The sequence below is a fragment of the Lissotriton vulgaris genome, chromosome 1_1 (assembly GCF_964263255.1).
Source record: "Lissotriton vulgaris chromosome 1_1, aLisVul1.2, whole genome shotgun sequence".
In the NCBI taxonomy this organism is placed as follows: Eukaryota; Metazoa; Chordata; class Amphibia; order Caudata; family Salamandridae; genus Lissotriton; species Lissotriton vulgaris.
In genome coordinates, this window is record NC_141685.1 from 1,826,537,434 (window position 1) to 1,826,562,215 (window position 24,782).

Genomic DNA, 24,782 nt, shown 5'->3' on the forward strand with positions numbered 1-24,782 from the left:
TTCCATGCAATCCTTATGCTCTTGCTACTCCATATGAAGCTACTAAGTTGACCATGTCGTTTTTTAACCAAGCTTGTTTAAAGTGTAGAGGGAGGGCATTAAAGATACAAGTACATTTTGGCAGAATTATCATTGTGACTAAGTTGGTCCTTCCTAAAATGGATATCGGGAGGGAAGCCCTGCTTTGCAAGAGTTTTTTTGTCTCAGTCATACGTCTCTTGAAGTTGATATATGCAATTTTTTTCCAAATTCTTCTTTACTCTAATTCTTAGGTATCTAAGTTCAGTTTTATCTAGATGGTATAGGTGGTTAAGGATGGGACCATTCCATGTCATAGTTTCTGTTTTATCTACATTGACTGAATACCCCAAGATTTTCCCAAAGTCTTCTGCTTGCTCCATAATTGCCAGCAGTGACACATCAAAGTTGCTTGTATAAACAATTAGATCGTCCGCGTATAGAGCTTCTTTTTTTATACCAGCCCAGATAACAGAATGAGGGAATTCTTTTGCCTGCTCAAATTTTCCTTGCTAGGGGCTCTATATATAGATTAAATAATAGAGGCGAAAGTGGGCAGCCTTGGTGTGTACCTTTATTTATTTAAAAAAAACTTGGGGTCAGTGACCCATTGACCGATATTTTTGCTCTGGGGCAGAATATATACGCTTTGGATTGCTAATAAAAAATTGTCTCCCAGCCCATTCTGTTCCATTACTTCATATAGATAGGACCAACTAACTCTATAAAATGCTTTAGTGGCATCTACCATTATTATAGATAGGGGTACTCCTATTACAGTGGCAGCATCTATTGCACACGCCAAATTATGAGTTAAAAAGTCTGTCAGCTGTCATCTCTTCATAAAGCCCTTCTGGATTGCATGTACAATTTCTCCCAACACCTTGTCCAACCTTTTTGGCAAGAACCTGTGTGTAAATTTTATAATCTGCGTTGAGCAAGGAGATTGGTCTGTAGGATTCACATTTTTAGGGCCTTTCTCTCATTTAAGTATCAGGGTTACCACTGCCTCGTTCCATGTGGGAGGGAGGCGTGCGTGATGCTTATATATACCATTTAGTACTTTTCTTATGAAGGGAGGAAGTTCCTACCTCAGAAATGTATACACTTCGTTAGGTAAGCTATTAGGACCTGGAGCTTTCCTATTATTTAACCTTTTAATCGCGTTTTCTATCTCTGGATTTGTGATCTCCTAATTGAGAGATACCTACTGATCTAATACCAGGCAGGGGAGTTTGTCGTGTTGTAACCATTCTCAAATTTCTGCTTCTGTGGCTGTAATGTCATCAGTATATAGATTTTGGAAAAAACAAAAAGCCTCCCCAATCTTCTGAACAATATCCTTTTTTTGTATTATTCACCACTTCCTTGATTTCATTCCTGACGTAATCTTGACTCACCATCCAAGCTAGCATCTTCCTTTACCCTTCACTATATTTGTAATGTGCCAACTTGCAAGCTTCTCATCTCTTCTGCACGTTCCCTTCAAAGTAGTCTAATAAAGATCCCTTTACCTCTCTCATTGTATTTTGTAGCGCGTCAATTATAGTATCTTGCATATGTGAGCTATTTGCTTTTTTCCCTTTCCTTCTTTTATAAGCTGCAGAACTGATTAATTTTCCATGAATATGCTCTTTGTAAGCATCTCATATAATATGTGAGGGGGCTGAGCCTTCTTTTTGTTTAAGAAAGAGAACAGTGTCTACTTTTAAAACCTTCACTATTTCTGGATCACCTAAGAGAGTACTATCTAAGGTCCATCTGTTCTGTGATGGGAGGTACCCTAAAGACGTCTCTAGTTTTACTGTGGCATGGTCTGATGGATTATACTACTAATGCTCTAATTCACTTTTTTAGGTCTGTGAGAAAATAGTCGATTCTCGAAGAGTGTGACAGATTTTTATTCTGAAAGGTGTACCCTGTTATCTGTCCTGCTTTTAGTCTCCAGATATCTACCAAACCTAAATTCTTTATCAACTGGGCTGCTTTGTCCCTCATTTTAGGTGAGTTTACTGCTGGTCTAGTTGTAGACTCTATCCAACACTGGGTCTAATAATATATTAAAATCTCCTCCTATAATGATATGGTATTTTGTGCCCAGAAGATGTTGATATAGATCTCTGAGTGAAGACGGGTTGTCCACATTGGGCCCTTAGTAACCCACAAATGCGTATCCTGTGTTGTATATTTTAGCGTAGCTTATTATCCTTCTACCCCCTGTATCTACCATGAAACCGTCCACTCTGGCTTGCCATAAACTTTTATAATATAACTGCCACCCCTTTCATGTTGCAAGACTGATTAGTACATGCAAGGTGGGTAATCCATTTACTCCTCTCTAGAACTCCCTTCCACTCATCACATCCTAGATGTGTCTCCTGCAATATTATTACATCATTGTCAGAGAGTTTAAGAAATTCTAGAATCTTCTTTCGTCTTGCAGGGACCCTTAGCCCATTCACATTCCAAGAAAGTATCCTTAAGTTACGCACCATGTTCTTTTCCCCATTCCATATTAAAGCAGTGTCCACACCCTCTCCTGTTAATGTTCTTTTCCTTTGTATTAATGAGGACCATATATACATATTTTTTTTCCAATGCTCCCTACCCTGTGTTGAAATGAATTATAAAAAATGTCAATCCTGTGCGTCTCATCCTCCCCTCCCACTCTGGGGAACGCTCCCTTTCTACATAATGGGTATTCCATCATACCCCTTGAGCTTCTTGTTGTAAAACCTTATTTACTTTTAGTGGATCTTAATCTAGGAAATAAGATTTTCGACCTCGGATACCTCTCGAAAGTTATATATTTTTTGTTCCACATTACTCTCAATGTTGCTGTTGCACTTAGAGCTTTCAAATCCTAAATGTGTTATCCTAATTTCATCTTATCGTGAACAACCAATCCTGCTTTTTAAACTGCTTGGCCCTGAGGGCTGCTATAAGAATTCATTCTTTGATTGAGTAGGTATGACAGTTTATCAGAATCTTCCTAGGCTTCCCTTTTTCATGGGTTTGGATCCCGGTGAATCTTCTGGATATCTGTCTCTAGGTCTATCTCTGTCACTTCTGGGATATATTCCTTAAGTAGGTTGACTAAAAAGCTCTTTGTTACCTCCCTCTGTGCCTTCCGGGAACCTTAGGTTGTTCCTTCTGTAGTTATTTTCCAACACTTCTAGTTTGTCTATAAGTTCTTTTTCTCCTGCTTTTAATGCTAATATCTCCTTTTGGTTACACTTCACTAACTCCTGCAGGACCTCTAGGGAGACCCCCATAGTAAGAAGCCTTTCTGTAACGTCAATCAACTTTTCCTCTAAACTCTCGCAAGCCTCTTGGATTTTAACTTGTTTTTGCCCTGATATAGAAAACTTCCCTTTAATGTCATTTGATAGGGAGAGCAAAATCTGACTAATGTCCGTATTAGGAGTCCCTGCTTGTGTGCCTGCACTCTCTATGCATGCAACTGATCCTGTGCTTTCACCTATACTTTTACTGGGGCGGTTCCCTAATTCTGTCTCATTTTTTTTTTAGTGCTGTGCTCCGGTAAGCTACTGTATTCCTTGCCATTCGTGAGTGCAAGCAGAAATTAGAAGTAAGGAGTAAGGCTTATGCTGCAGTATAGTTGATGTCTCCATCTTCAAGGGAGAGTGCTTAGTACCAGTTATCTGCGTGCTACTGAGGTTGCTGAAATTCCGGGCTCTTAATTTTGAAGTACGACCTCAGTGAGGAATTTATTTGACCTCTCCCTCCTTGAAAAGTGGTAGAAGATTACAGAGTTTCTATACCCATTTTGGATGTCTTTTTAATAACTGATTGTAAAGGGGGTTGAGCATGTAGATTTTTCTGGCTGACCTCGATTGAGGAAAGAATTGTTCCTACAAGCTTCTGTGGTTTGTGATTATTTCTGCCCCCTGTGTATGAAGAGCTTGCCCCTCCCGAAAATCCCCCAAATTTATATTTCTTAGGGTGTATCTATTTTTACCTGGTTTCCCAGTTGAGGAAGGGTCCGCTGATGTCCTGTCAGGATCAGAAACCTTGTTTGGGGTGGAGGGCTTCGGTTTCCTACAGGCTTGGGTTTTTGGTCCTCCTTTGGGGGTCATAGGTGATGAGGGAAGTTCCCTTCTCCTCGTGCTACTTTCAGTGCTGTTTGACACAGCAGGCTGCACTGTCTGGAAAGGGCTGACTTTTTCTCCAGAGACGAGGAAGCTGCCGCACGACAATCACGTCGCAGCTCTGGGGCAGCGAGCAGGCACTGGGGACTTGTGTCTGCCGCTCGTCCCTCCCCCTCCCCAGCGAAAACGCTGAAGGAGACACCAGCAGGACACTACCAGTCGATAGCGGAGGTCATGCCAGAGGACTGAAACTGACTCTTCATGCTTGGGAGTATATCTAGGTCGAAACCGTCATGGAAAGTGAGGGCAGTGAGGTGGAGATGAGAGCGCTTGCGGCCAGCGTCCTAGCTAGTTGCCATGTTCTATATCCGTTTTTTTCCTGAACATAGAATCTTACGACTATTTCCATTTTTGGAATTTGAAAATCTTATTCTCCTACAAGGATTACAAAATTAAAATGCTGCTGTAGAGTAAATGGTTGAATGGGTATCTCCAAAATTCATTAACTTGATGTCTTGAAGTTGTGAATGGGTTTCCTCCAGGGATAAAGGAAATACGGAGTAACATCTGGAGGGAACAACTAGACACATGAATGATTCTCAGAGAAGACTTATTTATTATTGTTTTTTTATTTTTTATTAAGGAGTTTAATATAGCGCTAGCCTGACCCGAGGGTATCGGAGCTCTTCCCAACAGTTTTTGAGCAAGAATCATACAATAAGCAGTATTCTACATATAAGTTCGGCTGTCCACGTGTGCTGAGCAGCATTGAGGTAGTACATGAGTCCTGAGAAAACCTCATAGAGTGCACGTTGTCTTGGGGTTGATACAATAAAGCAGGATTCTACATAATAGGTTCAGAAATCGAAGTGTGTTAAGCAGCATTGAGGTAATCCGCGAGTCCTGAGATAACCTCATAGAATGCATGTTGTCTTGGGGTTTAACCAATTAAGGGGAGGGCGAGGAGCAGTTGGGGGTCGAATAGCAGGGAGGAGGTAAGTCTTAGAGCTACAATGTCAAGAAGAGACGACGAGCAGGGAATAGCGTTTTGATGGCGACTATCCAATCGGGACGGAGCGGTTGAGGAAAAGGACTTTACGTTGTTTTTTTAATTTTGTGAAGGACGGGATAGTCCTGTTACCGACTGGGATGGCGTTCCAGATTTTGGGTGCATTTCCGGTGAAGGACCGTGCAGCAGTGTTTTGTTTGCGTATTTTCATGGGGATGAGTAGTAGGGTACTGGAGCTCTTGAGGTTCCTTGTCTGAGACTGATTTGAATGCAGAAAGTAGATAAGCAACAAATCCTAATATGAGTTATTAAGCTTGCATTTTTCAAATGCTGTACTGAAGTGCATATGAAGCTGTGAACTGTCATGTTTATTTTTTATTTCTACACTCCATAAATGGGATCCCGTGACGGGAAAGCCCTGCGATACATGCAGGGAGGGACTGTATAGAGATATTCATCTCTATACAGTCCCTCCCTGCAAGGTAGGTTTCCTTCATACATCACCAACAGATAAGTACCCTTATGGCAGTTACGCTGAAGAACCTGGAATCTTAAGGACCTTAATTCTACCCCCCACGCCCCTATTGGCACTATTATTTCATTCTTCTCTTTAATTTCAGATTATAGAAGGTAAATCTGATAAGGAAGGTGAGATGCTAATGGTCTAAGTGAATCTCCATGGCCACTGATTCACCTTTGCTATGATATATACCCCAAGTTCAAATCTGCACCCATGTCTCCCCTCCTTTTTTGAACAGCTGGGAGAGTTTGCAGAAGGAGAGATAGTTGTTTTGAGAGACTTTCATCTCATTTGGGACCCGGCTATAGATAGCACCCCCCCCCCCCCCCCCCCCCCCCCCCCAACGCTTACGCACCTGGATCTTTTTCCAGGACGGAAGGCAGTCAATAACACAGTTGGATCTGGTTGATGCATGGTGCACATTCAGTCCCAATACCAAAGATTATACTTTTTTCTCTCATACACCTAAGACATTCTAATCTGAGCCAGGCACTACAGCCAAATGTGGTCTCCACTAGAATACACCCAAACTCCATCTTGGACCATGCTATGTTGGAAATAGTGCCAGACCAGCCAAGTCTGAAGTCATTGTTACGCAGTTGGTATTTTCCAGCTCCTCTGACCCGAAATTGTACATGTAGAGCTGAACTTAGGTTAACGATTAGAGACTACTTTCATTCAAACCGACCCTAGAATACTAATTATGCCAAGTACTGGGATGCCTTCAAGGCGGCAGTGCGAGTGAAATACATATCTCTGATGACTACACTTATGCGTCAAAATACTGAGGAACGTCTAATGCTAGAATCCGAGCTGTCGTAGGCTGAAAGGGACCACAAGGACTCACTCCCATTTCAACTGCAGCACAAGGTGACAACCCTCAGGGGTAAACTGACCGCTATATATTGTAATAGATTTGAACTCACCCTTCTACGACTCAATCTACATATGAGAGGGGTAATAAGGTGGGATCCCATTTAGCCTGACAGCGGCAAACAAAGCAAGGAAAATTATATATAGGTGCCCTTATGGGAGCAGAGGGGACTGCAATTCAGAAGGAAGCAAGGCGGAGGCTTTTAGAGTATTTTACAAGACTGTATCCTAAAGAGACTGCGACCACCTCTTCACAGTGGAAGTATGTAAATCCGAGCTACCCACAGTCTCAACAGCCCAACATGAACTCCTAAACAAACCAATTAGGGCATAGGAAATCCGTCCATGATAGATTTGTTAAAACTGCATAAGTCCCCAAGCCTAGATGTGCTTACAGCTCAGTTTTACAAAACATTTAGTTGAGATTTGACTCCCCATTTAACACAGTTGAACTCATTTGTAAACACTAAGGCAGTCACTTCCTATGTGGAGAAGGCACTCATTACAGTGATTCCAAAACCTGGGAAGGATCCTGGCATGTGCTCCTCTTACCGCTTGATAACCTTGCTCAATATAGACGCAAAGTTATATAGCAAGGTCTTAGCTAATAGATTAGAAGAGATCCTGTCTGATCTGATACACCCTGACCAATCGGGGTTTTATTAAGGGAAGACAGACTCATGATAACCTATGACGGGTGGTCCTCCTGGTTGAGAAAGTGGAGAAGATAAGGATACCAGCGGTTCTGTTGGTGCTAGATGCTGAAAAGTCACTTGACTGAGTGGATTGGTCCTTCCTCTTCGCCACCTTATGGCGATTCGGCTTTGGGGACAAATTCATTACAAGGATCCAAGAAAACTATGCCAATCCCTGTTCATGAGTATTGGTGAACAGCATGATCTCAGATTTTTTTCCATTGGGTCCATTCTTTGCGCTCAGTATTGAAACCTTGGTAGCAAGGATAAGCACCTCTCAGCATATACAAGGGATTCCCTTTGAGTCGACCGACCATAACACCTCATTGTTTGTGGACGATGTGCTTTTGACGTTCACCTCCCCACAGACTTCAGTGTCAGCCCAACAACAGGAACTACTGGCGGGGTTTATAGTGAACTTAGACAAATCATTTCTTCTTAATCTGACAATCCCAGCAGGGGAAATGGGTATTGTAGCCAGTACTACTCCCTTTTGGATAACGCACAAAGAGATTACGCACTGTTTTAGAAATTTTAATCTTCCCAACATGGAGAAGTTTCATTACAACCAACCGATACACTGGATAACGCAACCTGAAAACAGAAAGGCAGCCACCTGACACCTTCTCTCCAGCAAGAAATTTGGCTGTCAAGTGGAGGGTTTTAATGGGGAATATTGCCTTCCTATGTGCTCTTCTTAATGCAGTCTCTGCTACACATATCTCGAGACACATGAGATTAGGGAACCAGATTTTGGGAAGCACAATTAAAAAGAAAACAATGGAATAGACTGCTGAGCAATATGCCTACATGTTACCGCTCCCTGGGTCTAAGAGAGGCTCACTATAACGTTTAATAAAATTGGTAATCTTTACCCTCTCAAAACTCCATATCTGAATACATCTGATTGCTGCTGGAGGGGCTGTGGACTTCTGGGGGATTTTAGGCATATATGGTGGGACTGCCCCTCGTTTATACCATACTGGAATGATCTCCTGTCCAAAATTAAGGAGATTTTGGGATACACCATTCCACAGGTGCCTGACATTGTTCTGCTGGGACTTCGAAATCCTTCCTTAAAACATCAGACTGTGGGGGATAGGTCTATTATCCGTTTCTGCTTGGGAGACGCCAAAATGGCGTTGGCTGTAACTTGGAAAAAGCCACATGCTCCTTCGAACTCGCAGTGACATGCTCATCTGTGGCGATATCTCCCTATGGAACTGGTAACGGATAAACTAACAGAATCACTGGAAGGGTTTGACTATATATGTATTCCTTTTTTTTTTTTTTACATTTATTTTTATTGGTATTTACACATTACAAAATACGATGTCACATATAACAAATATCAGGTTTTGCAGACATTCACATTGGGGGATGCTTCTTGCAGTAATGACTGTGTTCGATTGTTCGATTGTAGACGAGCGGTTGGTCTTTCGGTCTTCGCTTGTCTGCCCTACAGGCTTGCGCACATATAACATTGAACATATGGATAATTTGCGATTGGTCGCATATCTGGTTGGTACATATAACATAACACAAAACAAAAATGTGCTTGGCGGTTATTTAGTGACCGACCGCCGGACCCTTGCAGGGGTACTTTTTGCTGGTGTAGCGTATTTTCGTTATTTATGGGGGTTTGTATGATTTTAGGAATTTGTCTAGTGTTGACCACATCCCTCTGTTGGGATTTTTCCAAGGTGTGTCTCTTTGTGCAGTGTTGTCCGCCCCTCTGAGATATGTCTCCCAGTTCAGCCACCCCTTTAATGTGGCTTTGGTGGTGGTCTTTCTATTTGGCTAGCACTGTTTTGATTGCTTTCGTCAGGAGGAAGTCCAGGAGGTTTCTGTCTTGTTGTGTGGCTATGTCTGCTGTGATGTGTGCTGTGGTAAAAATCCTGTTTTAGAGCGCAACCTAGGGCTTTGTTAATGAAGCCGAACACCTTCTCCCAGAATTTGCCGACCTTACTACAGTGGAAGATGAGGTGTGCGAGGTCTCCCTTTTCTGAGCCGCAGTTCCAGCAGCAGTCGCTGTCTCTCAGGCCTATTGATGCTAGGCGCGCTGGTGTCCAGTATGATTGGTGTAGTAACCAGAATTTTGTCTGTGCTAGCACTGGGGATACCATATATATTTTATGGGGTCACCCAGAACCTTTGTAGTTCTTGTTCGGTGAGTCTGGAGCCTAGCTGCGTTTCCCAATAACTGGTGTTCTTGGCATTAAGTTTGGAGGAGACAGGGCGGAGGAGTTTGTACAAGTGTGAGACCTGGTGCCCTGTCTTGTTTATGTTTTCCATGTACTGAAAGATTTAGGGTTTATGTTTGGTTATTTTTGATTTTGTTAAGGCTGTTTTAATTGCTAGGAAGTTGTATAGTTCTATGTCTGCGAGGTCGTGTCATGTTTTCAGGCTCTTGAAGGTGTGAGACATCCCCTCGTCTTCCAACTGAACTGTATAAGAGAATCTTGTGGTTTACCCAGAGTGTTTCCCAGTGCGAGTTTTTGATGCTATGCTCGAGCTTCTGGTCTACCCTGAGCAGCGCGTGCCTAGTTATCTTAAATATCGGGGTTTTTTTTGTGCTTGCTTGTTGGCGGTGAGAGTTAAAGGATCTGCGTTGTTTAGGATGGCCTTCTCCACCGAAAGCCAGGTTGGAGGGTATTGCTGGTTCGGTAGTATCCAGTGCATTCCTCATCTGGCTATGAAGGCTGTCTGGAAAGTTCTCAGGACCCCAACGTTTAGTCCTCCTAGCTTTTTCTCTACTCTTAGTTTTGGTAGGCCTATTCTAGGTTTTTTGTCTCACCATATGAATTTGTTTAATATTTGGTCTATCTTTCTGTCGAATTCGTCCATGAGAGCCAGTGGGAGCATTCCTGCTAGGTAGTTTACTATGGGAGTGATCATCATCTTTACGGTGTCTATTCTCCCCCACCAGGTGATGAACTTGGGCGACCAGGTTTCCAGTAGCCCTTTGATCTTTTCTAGGGTAATTTTCTCATTCTGTTCTAGAGGGATTCTTAGGTTTTTCCCAAATTGGATCCCTAGATATTTGACAAACCCTAGTTGCCAGGCAAGCCCTGAGTCTCCTATTACCTCTCTGGTTGTGTGTATGTTGAGGGGCATGCATTCTGATTTATCTCTGTTGAGTTTGTATCCTGAGTTACTAGCATATGTCTCTATGGTGTGTATGAGTGCTTGTATGGAGTGATCGGGGTCCTCCGTTAGTATTAGTAAGTCGTCCGCATAGGCTGTGAGTTTGGCTATGGTATTGTTAATGGTTACACCCGCTATATCTCTGTTTGCTAGGATGTCCCTGATCAGGGGTTCGAGTGCTAGTAGGAACAGCATCGGGAATAGCGGGCAGCCTTGTCTCGTTCCCCTCTGGAGGCTAAATTGGCTTGATGTTGCTCCGTTAATAGCTATCTGTGCTTTAGGGCTTTTGTACAGTGCCATGACTTTCTTCGTGAAACTTTCTCCTAGGTTGTACGCTTGCATATACTTTTCTAGGAATTGCCAGGGTACCCTGTCAAAGGCCTTTTCTGCATTTAGCGTAATTGCTACTGCCGCGTTGTATGATTTGGAGGAGTGCTCTATGACCTGGCAGAGGAGTCTTGTGTTGTTGTGAGACATGCGTGTTTTCAGGTAGCCTACCTGTGTGTTTCCAATCAGCTGTGGGAGCACATTGTTTAGTCTTGTGGCCAGGATTTTGGGGTATATCTTGCAATCTAAGTTTATTAGTGAGATGAGGCGGTAGTTTTTGGGCCACTGTGAGTCTTTGCCTTCCTTGGGTATGACAATTTTGTTGGCTTGTGACATAGATTCTGTTACATCCCCCACCCTTTCGCAGTGGTTAAGGACTTTAATCAAGACCGGAAGTAGTTGGTCTTGGAAGGTTTTATAGAAGGGGGGCTGTATATCTATCTGGCCCTGGTGCTTTGTTGTCTTTTAGGGACCTATAGCTGTAGTGATCTCATTGGTTTTTATGTCTTGACCTAGTTCACTAGCTTCCTCTTTTGTTATCTTGGGTAGGTTAAGTCTGTCTAGGTAGGCCGTACATCCCTCCTGGTCCAGATTTTCATCTCTTTTATAGTGCTCTTGATAGAATTCCATGAACGTGTGTAGGATATCCTTATGTCAGGTATGTGCCCTGTTGTTTGCGTCTGTGATTGTTGAGTTGCAGTGTTGCCTTTGTTTGTGTTTGGTCCCTTTGGTTCGTATTCTCTGCCGTGACTGGGCTTCTTTGTTGGTGTGGTCGAGTGTGGTGGTTGTTGTGTCTCGACAGCGCTTACGACGTACCTCTTGTGTTAGTATCGGCTGCAGTGGTAGGTCCACGTATTTGCCTTTGTGGTGCTTGTTGTTGTTGTTGTGCCCGGGTGGGCTTTGTCTGCCTTTTTTTTGGCCCTTTAGTGCTCTTGTGCTTGTAGTGTATTGTTTTGTTTCCGTAAGATGGTGGCTCCTCTGCACCCCTGACCTATTTCGGTTTCGGCTTTGCGGGCGTTTCTGTTTTGCCAGTGCTTAAGGGTGATCGACTTGTGGTTGCTATGGACCGGTTTCATAGATGGTCTGGCGCAACAGATTGTCTTCTTAGACCCATACACGTGTGCACTGTTATGTCTAGTGCGAGGTACTGCAGCAGCTAGGCGCCTTCTTTCTGGTGAGTGCGCTCTCAAGGACTCTTTTATTGCGCGTTCTACTGGCTGCTTTGTTTGTTTTCTACCAGGGGTTGAGCCCTGGCGCTGCCTGCTTCTTTGTCCTCGTTACCAGACTCTCCCCCTTGTTTTCCTGTCGTTAGCAGCCTTCAATCCGTGTTGCGACTTACTCTTCTTCCGCCTCGCCCCCTGCACAAAGATGGCCGCTTCCTTCTGTTTTCGGTTTCGTTTCTGACCTCGCCTGGCGTGTGTGTATCTTTTGGCTTTGTCTCTTCTCTTGGGCAGACTTTATAGATCCCCTCTTATTTTACGCCTTCGAACGTTACTTGGGCAGTCCTTACAGCACCTGTCTCCTTCTGGTGGTGATCGCTAGCGTATGCAGCCCCGTTTTCAGTTGTATCCTCTTACTTGCGCATTTTCCCTTTTTTCCTTTTTTGTAATTTAGTATGGAGTTCACAGCTCCCGTACAGCTTTATTGCACCCCCTCGCCGCTCTTCACTGCCCCTCACTGATCGCACAAGATGGACCCCCTCATCAGCACTTTCGGTTTCGTTCCTGCTCGCCGCACTGTCGCGGGTATGGGGGGCATTTTAGGGTCTTTCTTAAACGGGCGGATGCGGTGTCGGTGAAGGGGAGATGTTTGGCACTGACCTTGCTTGCCATGGGAACTTTCCTTGTCACAGGTAACTGTGCCACGTCTCTCGAGCGGGTCTATCAGATCGCTGGGGTCGCCATTTTGGGTCTCTCCTTGCTCCTTGGCTTCCAGATTTGTTAAGACACTTTTGGTGCCTTCCCCGCTACTTCTTTTGCTGTGGCGTAGGTCCTAATGTTCGCTGGGCTCTCCGATTTCCTTGGTGTTATTTTGGGTCTCTTTGGGCATCTTGGAGCATTGCTTAGCCTCGCTTTTTACCCTGGGGTGTAGCGGAGCTCCGGACACAGGCAACTCTCCACATTGCCGTCCAAGCCACGCCCTCAATATATGTATTCCTTTGGTGAGATACCTCTCGGTGGGATTGCCGTTCTCTTGCCACCCAAATACCAGAGCCCTACACTTGTTCCAAGTTTCACTCTCTTCATGGAGCCTCCTCACCGCCACAAATCCGCTAATGACAACTATAATTAGAAGATGCTAATTGATTCTTTCCTTGTACCTGTTACGACTATTGAAGTTCCCTGTGCGCGTGTATATTTTTTCTTTTTGTTTTCCACTTATTCCTTGCTGTCCCCACAAGTTTTTTTTCTATTAAACGAATACCATAAGGGGGTAAATGGCGTTGCAAGTCCCCTTCCTGGTGTGTAAGCAGCAGGATGTACTAGCCTGGGGGCAAGCACTGTAGTAACTATGCAATAACCATTCTACACGATTCAGTCTTTTACTATGCCACCGCTTTGTGATATGATGCAGATATTGCTGTGGATTCCTGTTGCTTTTCAGTTTGAAAATAAATAAAGACATTATACTTCTCTGATATGAAGCCATAGTAACGAGTTTTTCATAATATATGTAAATAATATAATTTAAAAAATTTAATATAATTGTTAGAAAACGTACAGAACTATAGAGTGACTGTGCAGGACAAGATTCATTCAAAGGCATGGTCTCGTCTATATTAACTGTTAAAAACAACAGGCTATCTTCTACATTTTGTCAATAAATAGTAATTTGGAGAGTACTGTACTACAGCTCTGTTGCAGGGGACCTTGATGTTTTTGATTATGGAGGAGTGACGTTCCTAGGCTTTGAAGGCTGTCTCAATAGGAACGGATATTTCAATGAGTGTGCCTTAAGACTAGGCCTTTCCTGTAGCAGGCACATCATCTACATGGATACCTCTTGCCCAAGAGATGATGCAGAAATGGGTCAAGGTGTATCAAAGCCGACTAATGGTCTTAACATGGATACCAACAGGTATCCTGAAGGGCCTCAGGGAGGGCTAGCAAGTAAGGATCATTTTCCAGATGATGCCCGGTAAGGAAATGGCGGAACAGACTCGTCAAATATCATCATTCCTGATCAAGGACTAAAGCATGTAGATGATGATTTCTGCTAGGAGTGCAGGCTCAATATTTCTACAAGCTAGCACCCCCAGCAGTACCTTAGTAGAACACAAGTAGTACACTTGTTGAATAAAAAGTGGAGTGAAAATCGCATTATTCACTCAGGTACTGTTAGAAATGGCCCTTTTTCCAGGGTTATCCCCAAACTTTTTGCTTCTTCCTCCTATTTTTTCCTGACTTGTTTGTGTTGGTTTAAGGGCTCTGGGCATGTTACCACTGCTAATTAATGCTAAAGTGCATATGCTCTCTGTGAAAATTGTTTTCTGGTTTGGTGTTTCCATGATTGGATATTTCATTTACTTGTTAGTCCCTAGTAAAGTGCACTGAGTGTGCCAGGGCATGTACATCAAATGCTGCTAGTGGACCTGCAGCACTGATTGTGCCACCCACGTGAGTAGCCCTAAAAAGGTAACTCAGATCTGCCATTGCAGAGTCTGCACGCAGTTTGTAACTGCCATGTCGACTTGGCGAGTGCACACACTTGCCAGTCGCTAACCTTTCCTTTTCTTACATTTCAGGCACCTCTAAGGAAGGTCCAAGGTACCCCTGTGGGCAGGGTGCTGTGTATGTGAAAGGTAGGACATGCCCTGGTGTGTGTGGCATGTCCTGATAGTGAATTACAGCCCGTTTAATTTTTCACTATTGCAAGGCTAACTGTTCCCCATAGGACTGAATGGGAAGTTTGTTTATAACATCTTATAAACTTAACGGGCCCTGGGAACTAGGTAGGGAAATAAAGTGTAGTATACCTGAACTCAGAATCTAAAGATGCATCTTTTAGTGAAGGTGATTTTTACATTCTGTGTTTGAAAATACCACTTTCAGAAAGTCGGCATTTTCTTGCTCAGTCATCCCGTGTGCCTCTGCTGGAATGTTGATTGCCCGTCTGGGTTTTGGATGACAGAAGGCTGGGGAGCAAGAGTGGCTCCATATAGTCTAGGTAGGGTCAGGAAATGGCTGAATGGACCTGGGCTGCAATGTGAGAAGAGGAAGGAGATTTTCTCGCACCTCAAAGGGCCTGGTCTGCCTCTGACAATGCCGTCTCCACCCCCTGCCAGGAAATCACACCAGAAAAGGCAGACCTGGTTCTGGCTGGGCACAGACACCCTCTACCTAGAGGATCAAATGATTTTTGGATACAAATACTGGGGCCCGACCGCTGGACTTTAGAACTCTTTTGGATCAAGAAGACTGCCAAGAAGAAGAGCTGAAGAAGCTGTGAGGAGGGACTACCACTTAGCTGTGTGCTTTGCTGTGTTGCCCTGCAGTGGTTGCTTCTTTCTTGGGCAGTGAAAGGACTGGACTGAACTTTCTGCAATTTACTTTTGTGAGTTTCTCCAATGGCTTGCGGTAGAGATATCCCCCTGTTCAAGAAGTCTCAGGAACAGCAAAGACTTCAAGCTCTTCTGCTCTCAGCACTGGGGACTGTGTGTTTTGTGCTGCAACAGAAGAAAAGCAGTCCGACGACGTATACGACGCCGCTGGCGATACTGTGTCCTGAAGGCAAAGGAGAGGGCATGCCGCAACGCCACACCACGACCCTGTTCTCACCAACGACGCCTGCTGACGCCGCCACCGAGCCACTGCTCGCACTGCAACCTGTGGGCACTGCACTCAGCATTGCCTCGAGATGACGCCTTGGCCTCCTCGACGACGATGCTACACGACGAAATCGATGCAGCTGCTTGCACCGTGGTTCGATGGCACCGCTCGTAAAGTCACACATCGCACCGCCCTCATCCCACACCGCAGCCTTGGCCTACCGATGCCGGCGACATCGACTCCATTTCGTCTGCCGATGACGGCGCTTCAGCAACGACGACGCTGCTGCTTGCTCCGTGACCTGCCAGCACCGTGACGAGCGCCGCCATCATCTCGCTCAGTGACCCTGGTCTTACCGATGATGCCATCTGGCTCAGCCGCTGCTTACACCGCGACGTGAGAGCACTGCACCGCAGCACACGACGAATGCCAACCCCAGTGCTCCTAATCCCAATGTATAGGAGAGCGACCTGCAACTCGCGTTACTTAGAGGGCCCGATGACTCCTGCACCGACCTCTGGAACTGACGCTGGCAGACACTGTGTTTTCGGAAGCTCAACGAGAGGTCGCCGATGCCCTGCATTTCTAAAAGGTACTGTTTGAGGGTCTTGCCAACACTGGCCCGCGACGCTGCGGTCAGCCAGAACTATTTGTTTGCTCACGATGCCGTGATAGCCCCGGACGGAGCTATCTACATCAAGGAACTGTTTTTAAAGCTTATTTTGACAACTGTAGATTTTTAAGTACTGGATTGTGGATTTTTATTGTTTTCTGTCTTGTCTTAAAGTATATAAAAATGTTGTCAATTTTTCTAAACTGGTGTGGAGTCCTTTTGTAGTGCTTAGACTGTATTACGGTTGGTTATGTGCAAATGCTTAACACACTGCCTCTAAGATAAGCCTGCCTGCTCCTGCAAAGCTACCAAGGGGGTGTAACTACCTTATCCTGACTAGAGTGGTGGTTTCTGCCTGGCTTTGGCGCATGCCCTAGCCTGCCATAAATCCCATTTCTAACAGGTACTCTTTGCACCCTTGTCTGGCTGACTGGAGTCTTTGAGAATGGCCATTCTAGCTCAGATCTTGGATGTCCAAAACAAGAGTGGGGCAGTCAATGTAACGCTTGGCTGGGACATGCAATTCGGTGCCCGAAAGTCCGAACTATAACTCCAAACTGTGAGGCTGGCATTTCTCTAGTCAAGTCTCAAAGCAACCTGAGCCATACAATTGCTCTTAGGGGAGGAGATTGGCCCAGGTGGTGGCTTGTCCCAATGTTGCCAATACTAGAGCCAGCTGTAATGAGGAAAGTCCCTCCCCCTCAAGATGCAGCCAGATGGAGCGGAGGCTTAAGCAGCCTCTCTATACAACCAAGGACAGTGTTGCAGGATTGACAGGTTTCGGGAAGTGTCTCTGGAATCAGTTGGGAAAACGTGCACCCTCCCAAGAGGGCTGGAGTGCAATCTTCTTGAGGTGATTGCCCCCACTTTCGACACAGCTCAGTTTTATTGCATGCAGTCACATCTGATAGTGAGCTCTTATATTAAGCCTTAGACATTGACACCCTATTCCAGCTTAACTGTACGCTGTACGGCAAACTGCTGGCACAGAGGAGATAATGGTAGTTATCTTTCTGCGTGGCCACAGACACCAGCCCCAAAAATATTGTCTTAGTATTGTAGCGATGCATAGTCAATGCAGATGTCCATAAATCCTGATCCTTTCTATTTTCTTTGTTAATAGTTCTCTGGTATTTCTTATAAACTGTTTAAGTGACTGTTACAAACACTTGTTACCTAATGTGTTCATTACCATTTTGACCATAACCTTCAATGACTGTTTTCATTTATTTCTGCAGTATCCTTTTGAAAGAGCAGAGAAATTTAACAGAGGAATACGAAAGCTTGGCATTTCACCGGATGGGCAAAGTTATCTGGACCAGTTCAGACAACTCATAAGTCAGATAGGTAATCTGCAGCATACATACACCATTGTGTTTTGCGTATTTTCTTGCATTTAGCACTGCCACCACTTTCAAGTTTCAAGTGACAATTTTATTTTGTCAAGTGCTTCTAATACCTGTTCCGTGGCTAACTCAAGTAGAAAATTCTAGGAAAAGGATTTTCTTTCTATAACCTGAGTGGCACAACATAGAAAACTATCTCAAATTATTCAACCAATGTTAATTATTACTGTACTGTACAAAATGTACAGTAATACTATTGTTAATGCTGGCATAACATTTATCAAGAGTTTGACTTGTACAGTAGAGAGAAATCAAATCACAAACTACGTGAAGCATTTGAGAAACATGTGTTAAATATTTGCACATTGGAAAATATAAATGTCTACTATTGTCTAACAAATGATGGATATGATATTAGCATATGCAGCGCTGGTTGAAAAAGTCATCCGAGCGCTGTGTGAGGAAGTTGCCCGAGCGCCGTGTGAGGAAGTCGCCCGAGCGCCGTGTGAGAAAGTCGCCCGAGCGCCAGGTGAGGAAGTCACCTGAGCGCCGGGTGAGGAAGTTGCCCGAGCACCGGGTGAGGAAGTCGCCCGAGCGCCGGGTGAGGAAGTCGCCCGAGCGCCGGGTGAGGAAGTCACCCGAGCGCCGGGTGAGGAAGTCGCCCGAGCGCCTGGTGAGGAAGTCGCCCGAGCGCCTGGTAAGGAAGTCGCCCGAGCGCCGGGTGAGGAAGTCGCCCGAGCGCCTGTAGAGGAAGTCGCCCGAGCGCCGGTTGAGGAAGTCGCCCGAGCGCCGGTAGTGTAAGTCGCCCGAGCGCCGGTAGAGTAAGTCGCCCGAGCGTCGGTAGAGTAAACCGCCCGAGCGCCGGTTGAGGAAGTTGCCCGAGCGCCGGTTGAGGAAGTTGCCCGAGCGCCGGTTGAGGAAGTTGCCCGAGCGCCGGTTGAGGAAGTTGCTCGAGCGCCGGTTGAGGAAGTCGCCCGAGTGCCGGTTGAGGAAGTCGCCCGAGCCGGTTGAGGAAGTCGCCCGAGCCGGTTGAGGAAGTTGTCCGAGCGCCGGTTGAGGAAGTCATCCGAATGTCGGTCCAGTAAGTCGTCCGAGCGCTGGTTGAGGAAGTTGTCTGAGCGCTGGTTGAGAAAATTGTATTAGCACTTATTTTCACATCCCCGTCGGGCAAGCCCTCAAGCATTACCTGCGGTTCGAAGTGGGCAGCAACCTCCAGAAACCCACCTCCAGCTATGCAGACCTTTCGCACTCCATAGGGTTCACTTCAACATACCTGAGTCGCACCTGAGTACTCTCATATGCTCCCTTTTATCTGAGTCATTTTAGATACAGTGCAGTTCTGCACCTATCCTCCGAAATGGAGAGTTCAGGATATTCAGGCTATGATCCCGATGTTTCTTCCTCAGTGCTGGATTTCCATGAGAGTGACTCTAAGACTACTGGGTGTGATGGCCTTCTGCACCCTGCTGGTCAACCCACCAAATGGATCGTTCGGGCTCTGCAGTGGGATCTAAAGCCCTAGTGGGTGCCGCACCGGAGGAATCTCTCTGACCTGGTTCAAATTTCGAAACAGCCTGCAAAAGATCTACAGTGGTGGCTAACAGACAGTGATTGAGTCCATGGCAGACTAATCTCTCTTCCCCACCTAGGGCTGACAGTGGTGACCGGTGCTTTACTTCTGGGTTGGGACAGCCACCTGGGAGAGATGAAGATCAGAGAACTCGGGCTTCTGCTGGAATTTTAGCTCCACATCAACCTTCTGTAGCTGAGAGTGATCCGAATCATGGGCAACACTACCGCCATGTGGTATTGCAATAGACATGGTGGGTTTAGGTGGGGTCAAGGACCCTGTGCTGGGAGGCTCTGCTCCTCTTGACTTGGCTGGAGTTTGAGGACATATTCTTGGTTTTGCAGCACACGGCAGGCTCATTGAACACCAGGCTAGATGAACTCAGGCTTGCAGATCGCGAATGGCACTACCTCTGGATTTGGCAGGAGGTCTGTTCCAAGAATGGTGAGAATCTTGGCTTGATCTGTTCGCAACCCCAAAAACATTCAATGTCACCATCTCTTCGTGTTGGAGTTTTCAAAGCTGCTCTCACTCGGAGATGCATTCTGCTGAGTGCTATTCAGGATGCCTGTATGCCTCTCCGCCGATACCACTCCTGCCCTGAGTTCTCAAGACGATCAGGATAGACCAGGCCCAAGTCATCCAATGGGCTACGGATTGGGCATGGAGAGCATGGTATCCCGACCTCCTGAGCATAAGCATCGGTCCTCCGATTAGCCTGCCCCATCTGGAGTATCTCCTGTCGCAGAAACTGGGCATGGTCCTGTATCCATACCCACATAGTCTCTACCTTTATTCATGGAGATTGAGCGGCGACAGTTGAGGGTTTTGAGCTTCCTCCAGAGGTATTTGATGTCCTCTTGGCAGGCATGCAGGCATCCCTGCAGTAAGACTGCATACCACTGACTTTGTGATAAGTTTGTGGCTTGGTGTTCCTCAGCTGAAATGCCAGAAACCGGTCCCCGGTAGCTTGTCTCCTTTCTGGTGAAGAATTGGCTTGGTAGTTTAATCTGCCCTGTTCCCATGATGCACTGGGCCAGGGACAGACTGATTTGCATATAGCCAGGTTCTGAGCTGGGATGGTGCAGTGAGATAAATAATGGTGATGGATCAAACCCTGATCTTTGGACTGGGTAAGAGTGGTCTGCTTAATTCAGACACTCTGTTCATCACCACCCCCTTTTCTGAATCGTTTTTGGCCACTATAGGTGTGGCAGGGTATACTCAGACATGAGTCCCTTTCTCACTGCACCATCAGGATTCAAGCAAGCCGGGCCAAAGACGGCTGAAATGCCAGAAACCGGTCCCCGGTAGCTTGTCTCCTTTCTGGTGAAGAATTGGCTTGGTAGTTTAGTCTGCCCTGTTCCCATGATGCACTGGGCCAGGGACAGACTGATTTGCATATAGCCAGGTTCTGAGCTGGGATGGTGCAGTGAGATAAATAACGGTGATGGATCAAGCCCTGATCTTTGGACTGGGTAAGAGTGGTCTGCTTAATTCAGACACTCTGTTCATCACCACCCTCTTTTCTGAATCGTTGGTGTTCCTCACGCCATGTGAACTCCATTTCTGCATCGCTTTCAGAGGTATTGCTGTTTGTTTTATCTTTAGTCCATCAAGGCCTTGCCTGGGAATCTGTTATGGGTTACCTGTTAACCATTCCGGCTTCCCTCCGATTGAAAATTACCCTCTCTGCTCAAGACAATTGTTCTGACTCATTTTCTGAAAGCATTGCAACACTTGATCCCGTCTACCTCCTTTGTAATGCCCCAGTGGGACCTCAATCTGGTTCTCACATTTCTCATAAGTTACCTTTTTGATCCCCTGCACAGGTATTGTCTGTGGCTCATGATTAGCGAAACAGTCTTTCTTGTGGCCAATACATTGGCCAGGAAGGGCAATGATCTTCGAGCTCTGGTGGTTACACCAGCTTTTTCCTTAACAAACCGGGTCTTCGGACGTGTGCCTTTTTTCTGCCAAAGATTGTCACATTTTTCGCTCCACCACATCCTTCAAAGGTGGAGGAGGGACTCCATTGCCGGGACCCAAGGAGAGCTCTTTTTTTCTACACTAATTGTACCACAGACAATTGGGTGGATGGTCAGATCTTCATTGAGTTTACTGGAGGGAAAAAGGGAAAGGCTGTGCAGAAGTGAACAATCTCCAGATGGATTGTACTCTGCAACACATTTGCTATGAAGCAGCCTCTTGAGCGTTTGAGGTCCCTTTCCACCAGAGCCAAGTTAAAGTTAAGGTTAAGAGTTTGTAGAGCGCTCGTAGACCCAGCGGTTTCTTGGCGCTAAGGACGGATGTACAGGGGGGCAGAGAGGGCGTCTACTCGGCAAAAGCTTGCAGAAAGAGCCAGGTCTTCGGCTCCCTGCGAAAATCCATGTAAGAAGAAGAGATCCTAATGGTGAGGGGTAAAGAGTTCCAGAAGGAAGGGGCCAGAAAAGAAAAACTCATGCCACCATGTTTCTTCCTCCTGCAACGGGGAATGCACAAGAGGTGTTTTGAAGAGGACCGAAGGTCACGGGTGGGGATGTAAGCCTTGAGTTTAGCGGTTATGAAGTCAGGAGCAGTGCTGGCTAAAGCTTTAAAAATCAAGCAGCCGAGTTTAAAACGAGAGCGCTCAAAGAGAGGTAACCAGTGTAGTGCTTTTAAAAGTGGGGTGTCATGATGGTGTTTGGGTAATTTGTAGACTAACATGGCCGCCTGGTTCTGAATTAATTGAAGATGGCGAAGCTCGTACGCCGGGATACCGACGTACAGAGCATTGCAGTAATCAAGACGTGATACGAACCACGGCTAACAGGATTAGTTTCAATGCCGCATTGGTAAAGAAACGAGCACTTTTACGTATAATACGTAAATTGAGGAAGCAAGATGAGACCACCGCACTGTCTTGAGAGTGCATGGAGAGATCTCTTCTAACTCGGATGCCAATGCTCTTGACAGAAACTGAAGGGGAAGGTGACGGACCGAGGGAAGAAGGCCAAAAAGAAGAGGACCAGGGACTGGAGACACCCCCAGTAAGCACTAGCTCGGTCTTATCAGGATCGAGCTTAAGATGGTTGGCGCTCATCCAGTCACTGATAAAAATCATAACTGATTGAAAGTTAAGAACAGAAATGGAAGAAGAATAAATATTGAAAATAAGTTGGAGGTCATCGGCGTAATTAAATAAATACCATGACGTCCAATTTTTGAAGAGCAAAGATGAGAGGAAGGATGTACAGGTTAAAAAGAAGAGGATAGAGAAGACCCTTATGGGACACCACAAGTGATAGGACCGGCAACAGCAGAGAAGCCGGCCAGCTGGACGGCCTGCAGACAATTCTCCAGAAACGAGGATACCCAGGCCAGGGAAGGGCCCCGAAGGCCAACGCCATTGACACAATCCGACTGTGTGAAAGGCAGCTGACAGGCCCAGAAGGACCAAGGCCACAGAAGCATTGGCATCTGCTCTGCATTTGAGTTCCTCCAACACGGAGAGGATGACCGACTCAGTGGAATGCGCAGGACGAAAGCCTACCTGGTGGGGATCTAAGAAGTGCGTGTTCTCGATGAAGGAGCTGAGGCAGGCTGTCGCATGACTCTCCAGGATTTTTTCCAAAAAGGGAAGCAGAGAGATGGGACGAAAGTTACAAGGAGAGGATGGATCAGCTCCAGCCTTCTTCAAAATGGGAATGATTTTAGCCCATTTGAAAAAATCGGGGACCGTCCCTAATGAGAGGGAGTTATTAAGAAGTGAGAGAGGGGGTCTGTAGGAGAGTAGGGTCTGCAATCCTATGATCACCCAGATTTTTTGCTTTTGTTTCACTGGTTTACGACTTTCTCTGGCTGTGGGCCTGCCAATCAGACCCACAGCCTAGCTGTTCTCTCACTAAATTGACATGTGTACCTTAGGTGCACTATCCAATTGGTACTGGGCCACCTTATCAGGCCCTGTAACTCAGGGCATAGGTGTACCCAGGGCCTACCAGGGGCTGAAGCATGTATTATGCCACCCCTGGATGGCCATCTAAATCTGACACAACTGGCTGCACGACAGCTGGGGCAAGGTGGTGTAATCACCCCTTGCTTTAGGTATAGTATACTTATATCTAACACTAAAAATGGACACACAGATTCCTATCAGTCACTCCTATGGCAGGCCTTGACAATCCTGAAGGCAGAGTGCATGGAATCGTGGGAAATGGTGCTCTGGCATGAGCTGAGCCCGTTTGCAGCTTGCGGAACCAAGTCCTAATAGCTGTTCCGTGATAACACATACCATATACTCTTAAGTGCATTATAATCCTCGCGGTTAAATGCTATCTCTGGTATTGCTTTATCAAAACATGTCGAGTAAGGTGTCATACGAATTGGAATACTAACCCCTCGCCAATTCTGGCGACGGGGTTAGCATTCCACCCTTCTAGAGGGACACGACATGTATGTAACTGTGAACCCCGGTTAAAGTTAACTCAAGCCTCAGCTCCACAAAATGGATGCTGCCACCACAGACACAAGTCTGACCTCCTGCTGCTGGCAGTCCTTCCAGCGAGGAGAGCTTGGACAAAGGGTTTCCTGTCAGGGGCGGTGCTAGCACCATCCCAGACAGGGTTTTGTGTATCCTGGGTAGGCAGGGCTTTACAGGAAGGTGACTGCAAGTGGCACCCCGGTGCTCACTACGCATCTGCCGGCTAGAACCAGTGCAGGGGCACACCAGCCCCTGACCTGGGGAAAATCCGGCATGGGAGAGGGGTGTAACCACCCCCCTTCCTGGTCCCACCCCTAGGGCAGGACCTAGTTGCGTACCCACCCCTTTCTTTAGGATAAAGGCAGGAGCGGGGACCCTTCCAAATTAGATCATCTTTGATTCAAGAAACTACTTTCTATGAAAGGAACTCTCGACTCTTCTCAAGATTTCTCCCTTGTGGCTAAGGAGTAGTCACCCTGCATCCGCAGGCACCATCTAAGAACTCTGCGGTTTGCTGCACGTCCTTCCTCAGGAATCCGACCGACCAGCACGACGAGACCCGGCTTCCCTGGCACCTCTGGCCTTTACCTACCTCTACAGCTAAGCTGAGAATCGTAGGTGCGATGAGACCTCGAGGGACCGGCCATCATCAGAACTGCACAACTTCTTTCCAGCACGACTGCTGAGGGATCCTCTGGTGAGTGCTTTGGGGTCCGAGAAGCCCAGACCCTGAGCAGCACCAGCACCGAAGTCCAGCCCCCCAGCATCGACGAGATCTGTGTGGGGCCCTTCTGCTTTTTGGCTACTCACCGCGTTGTGTGGCTACTAGCCCGCTGGCTTGTGGCCTTCCCGACGACGACCAACGACGACAACACTGCTGGTCTGGTTGCTCCAGACTGGCCCTTGCTCCCTTCCAAAAGAGGAGCACCCCGGACCCTCCTGGTCCACTCCAGATGCCATTTTAGGTCCACTGCGTGGGCTTGAATTTGCCAAGACTTGTTGCCCCAATCCTGGGTCCAGCGACGTCGACAGCATCAACCATCGTGGGACAGCTCGCACCTCCATCCTGGTCGCCGACAACGCCTCCTGGTCCGTGAGACTGCAGAGCCCAGCGTCGCCCACTCACCTGGTCGAGGTGACTTCGCCCGGTGCCATCCTGGTGCCCACACAATCACTGGCTAGTGATTAAGAACTTGGTCCCCTCTGCTTTCAGGTGTCATCCATCTTCGATCCAGGCTTGGAACCATCGAACAATCTTCACTGGTCGCCTGCCAGCAACTTCTTTCTTCAGGCTCCTGGTTCGTCAACGAGGATTCCCGAC

At 46.4% G+C, this 24,782-nt stretch overlaps 1 protein-coding gene across 1 annotated transcript in view; it reads left to right on the forward strand.

The window, feature by feature from the left end:
• Positions 1-24,782, forward strand: part of WASHC4 (WASH complex subunit 4) — a 975,954-nt gene that overhangs the window by 544,326 nt on the left and 406,846 nt on the right. The window contains exon 26 of the mRNA XM_086919270.1: positions 17,322-17,430. Coding sequence (XP_086775396.1) covers positions 17,322-17,430 — 109 coding nt within the window. The remainder of the gene's footprint in view (positions 1-17,321; positions 17,431-24,782) is intronic.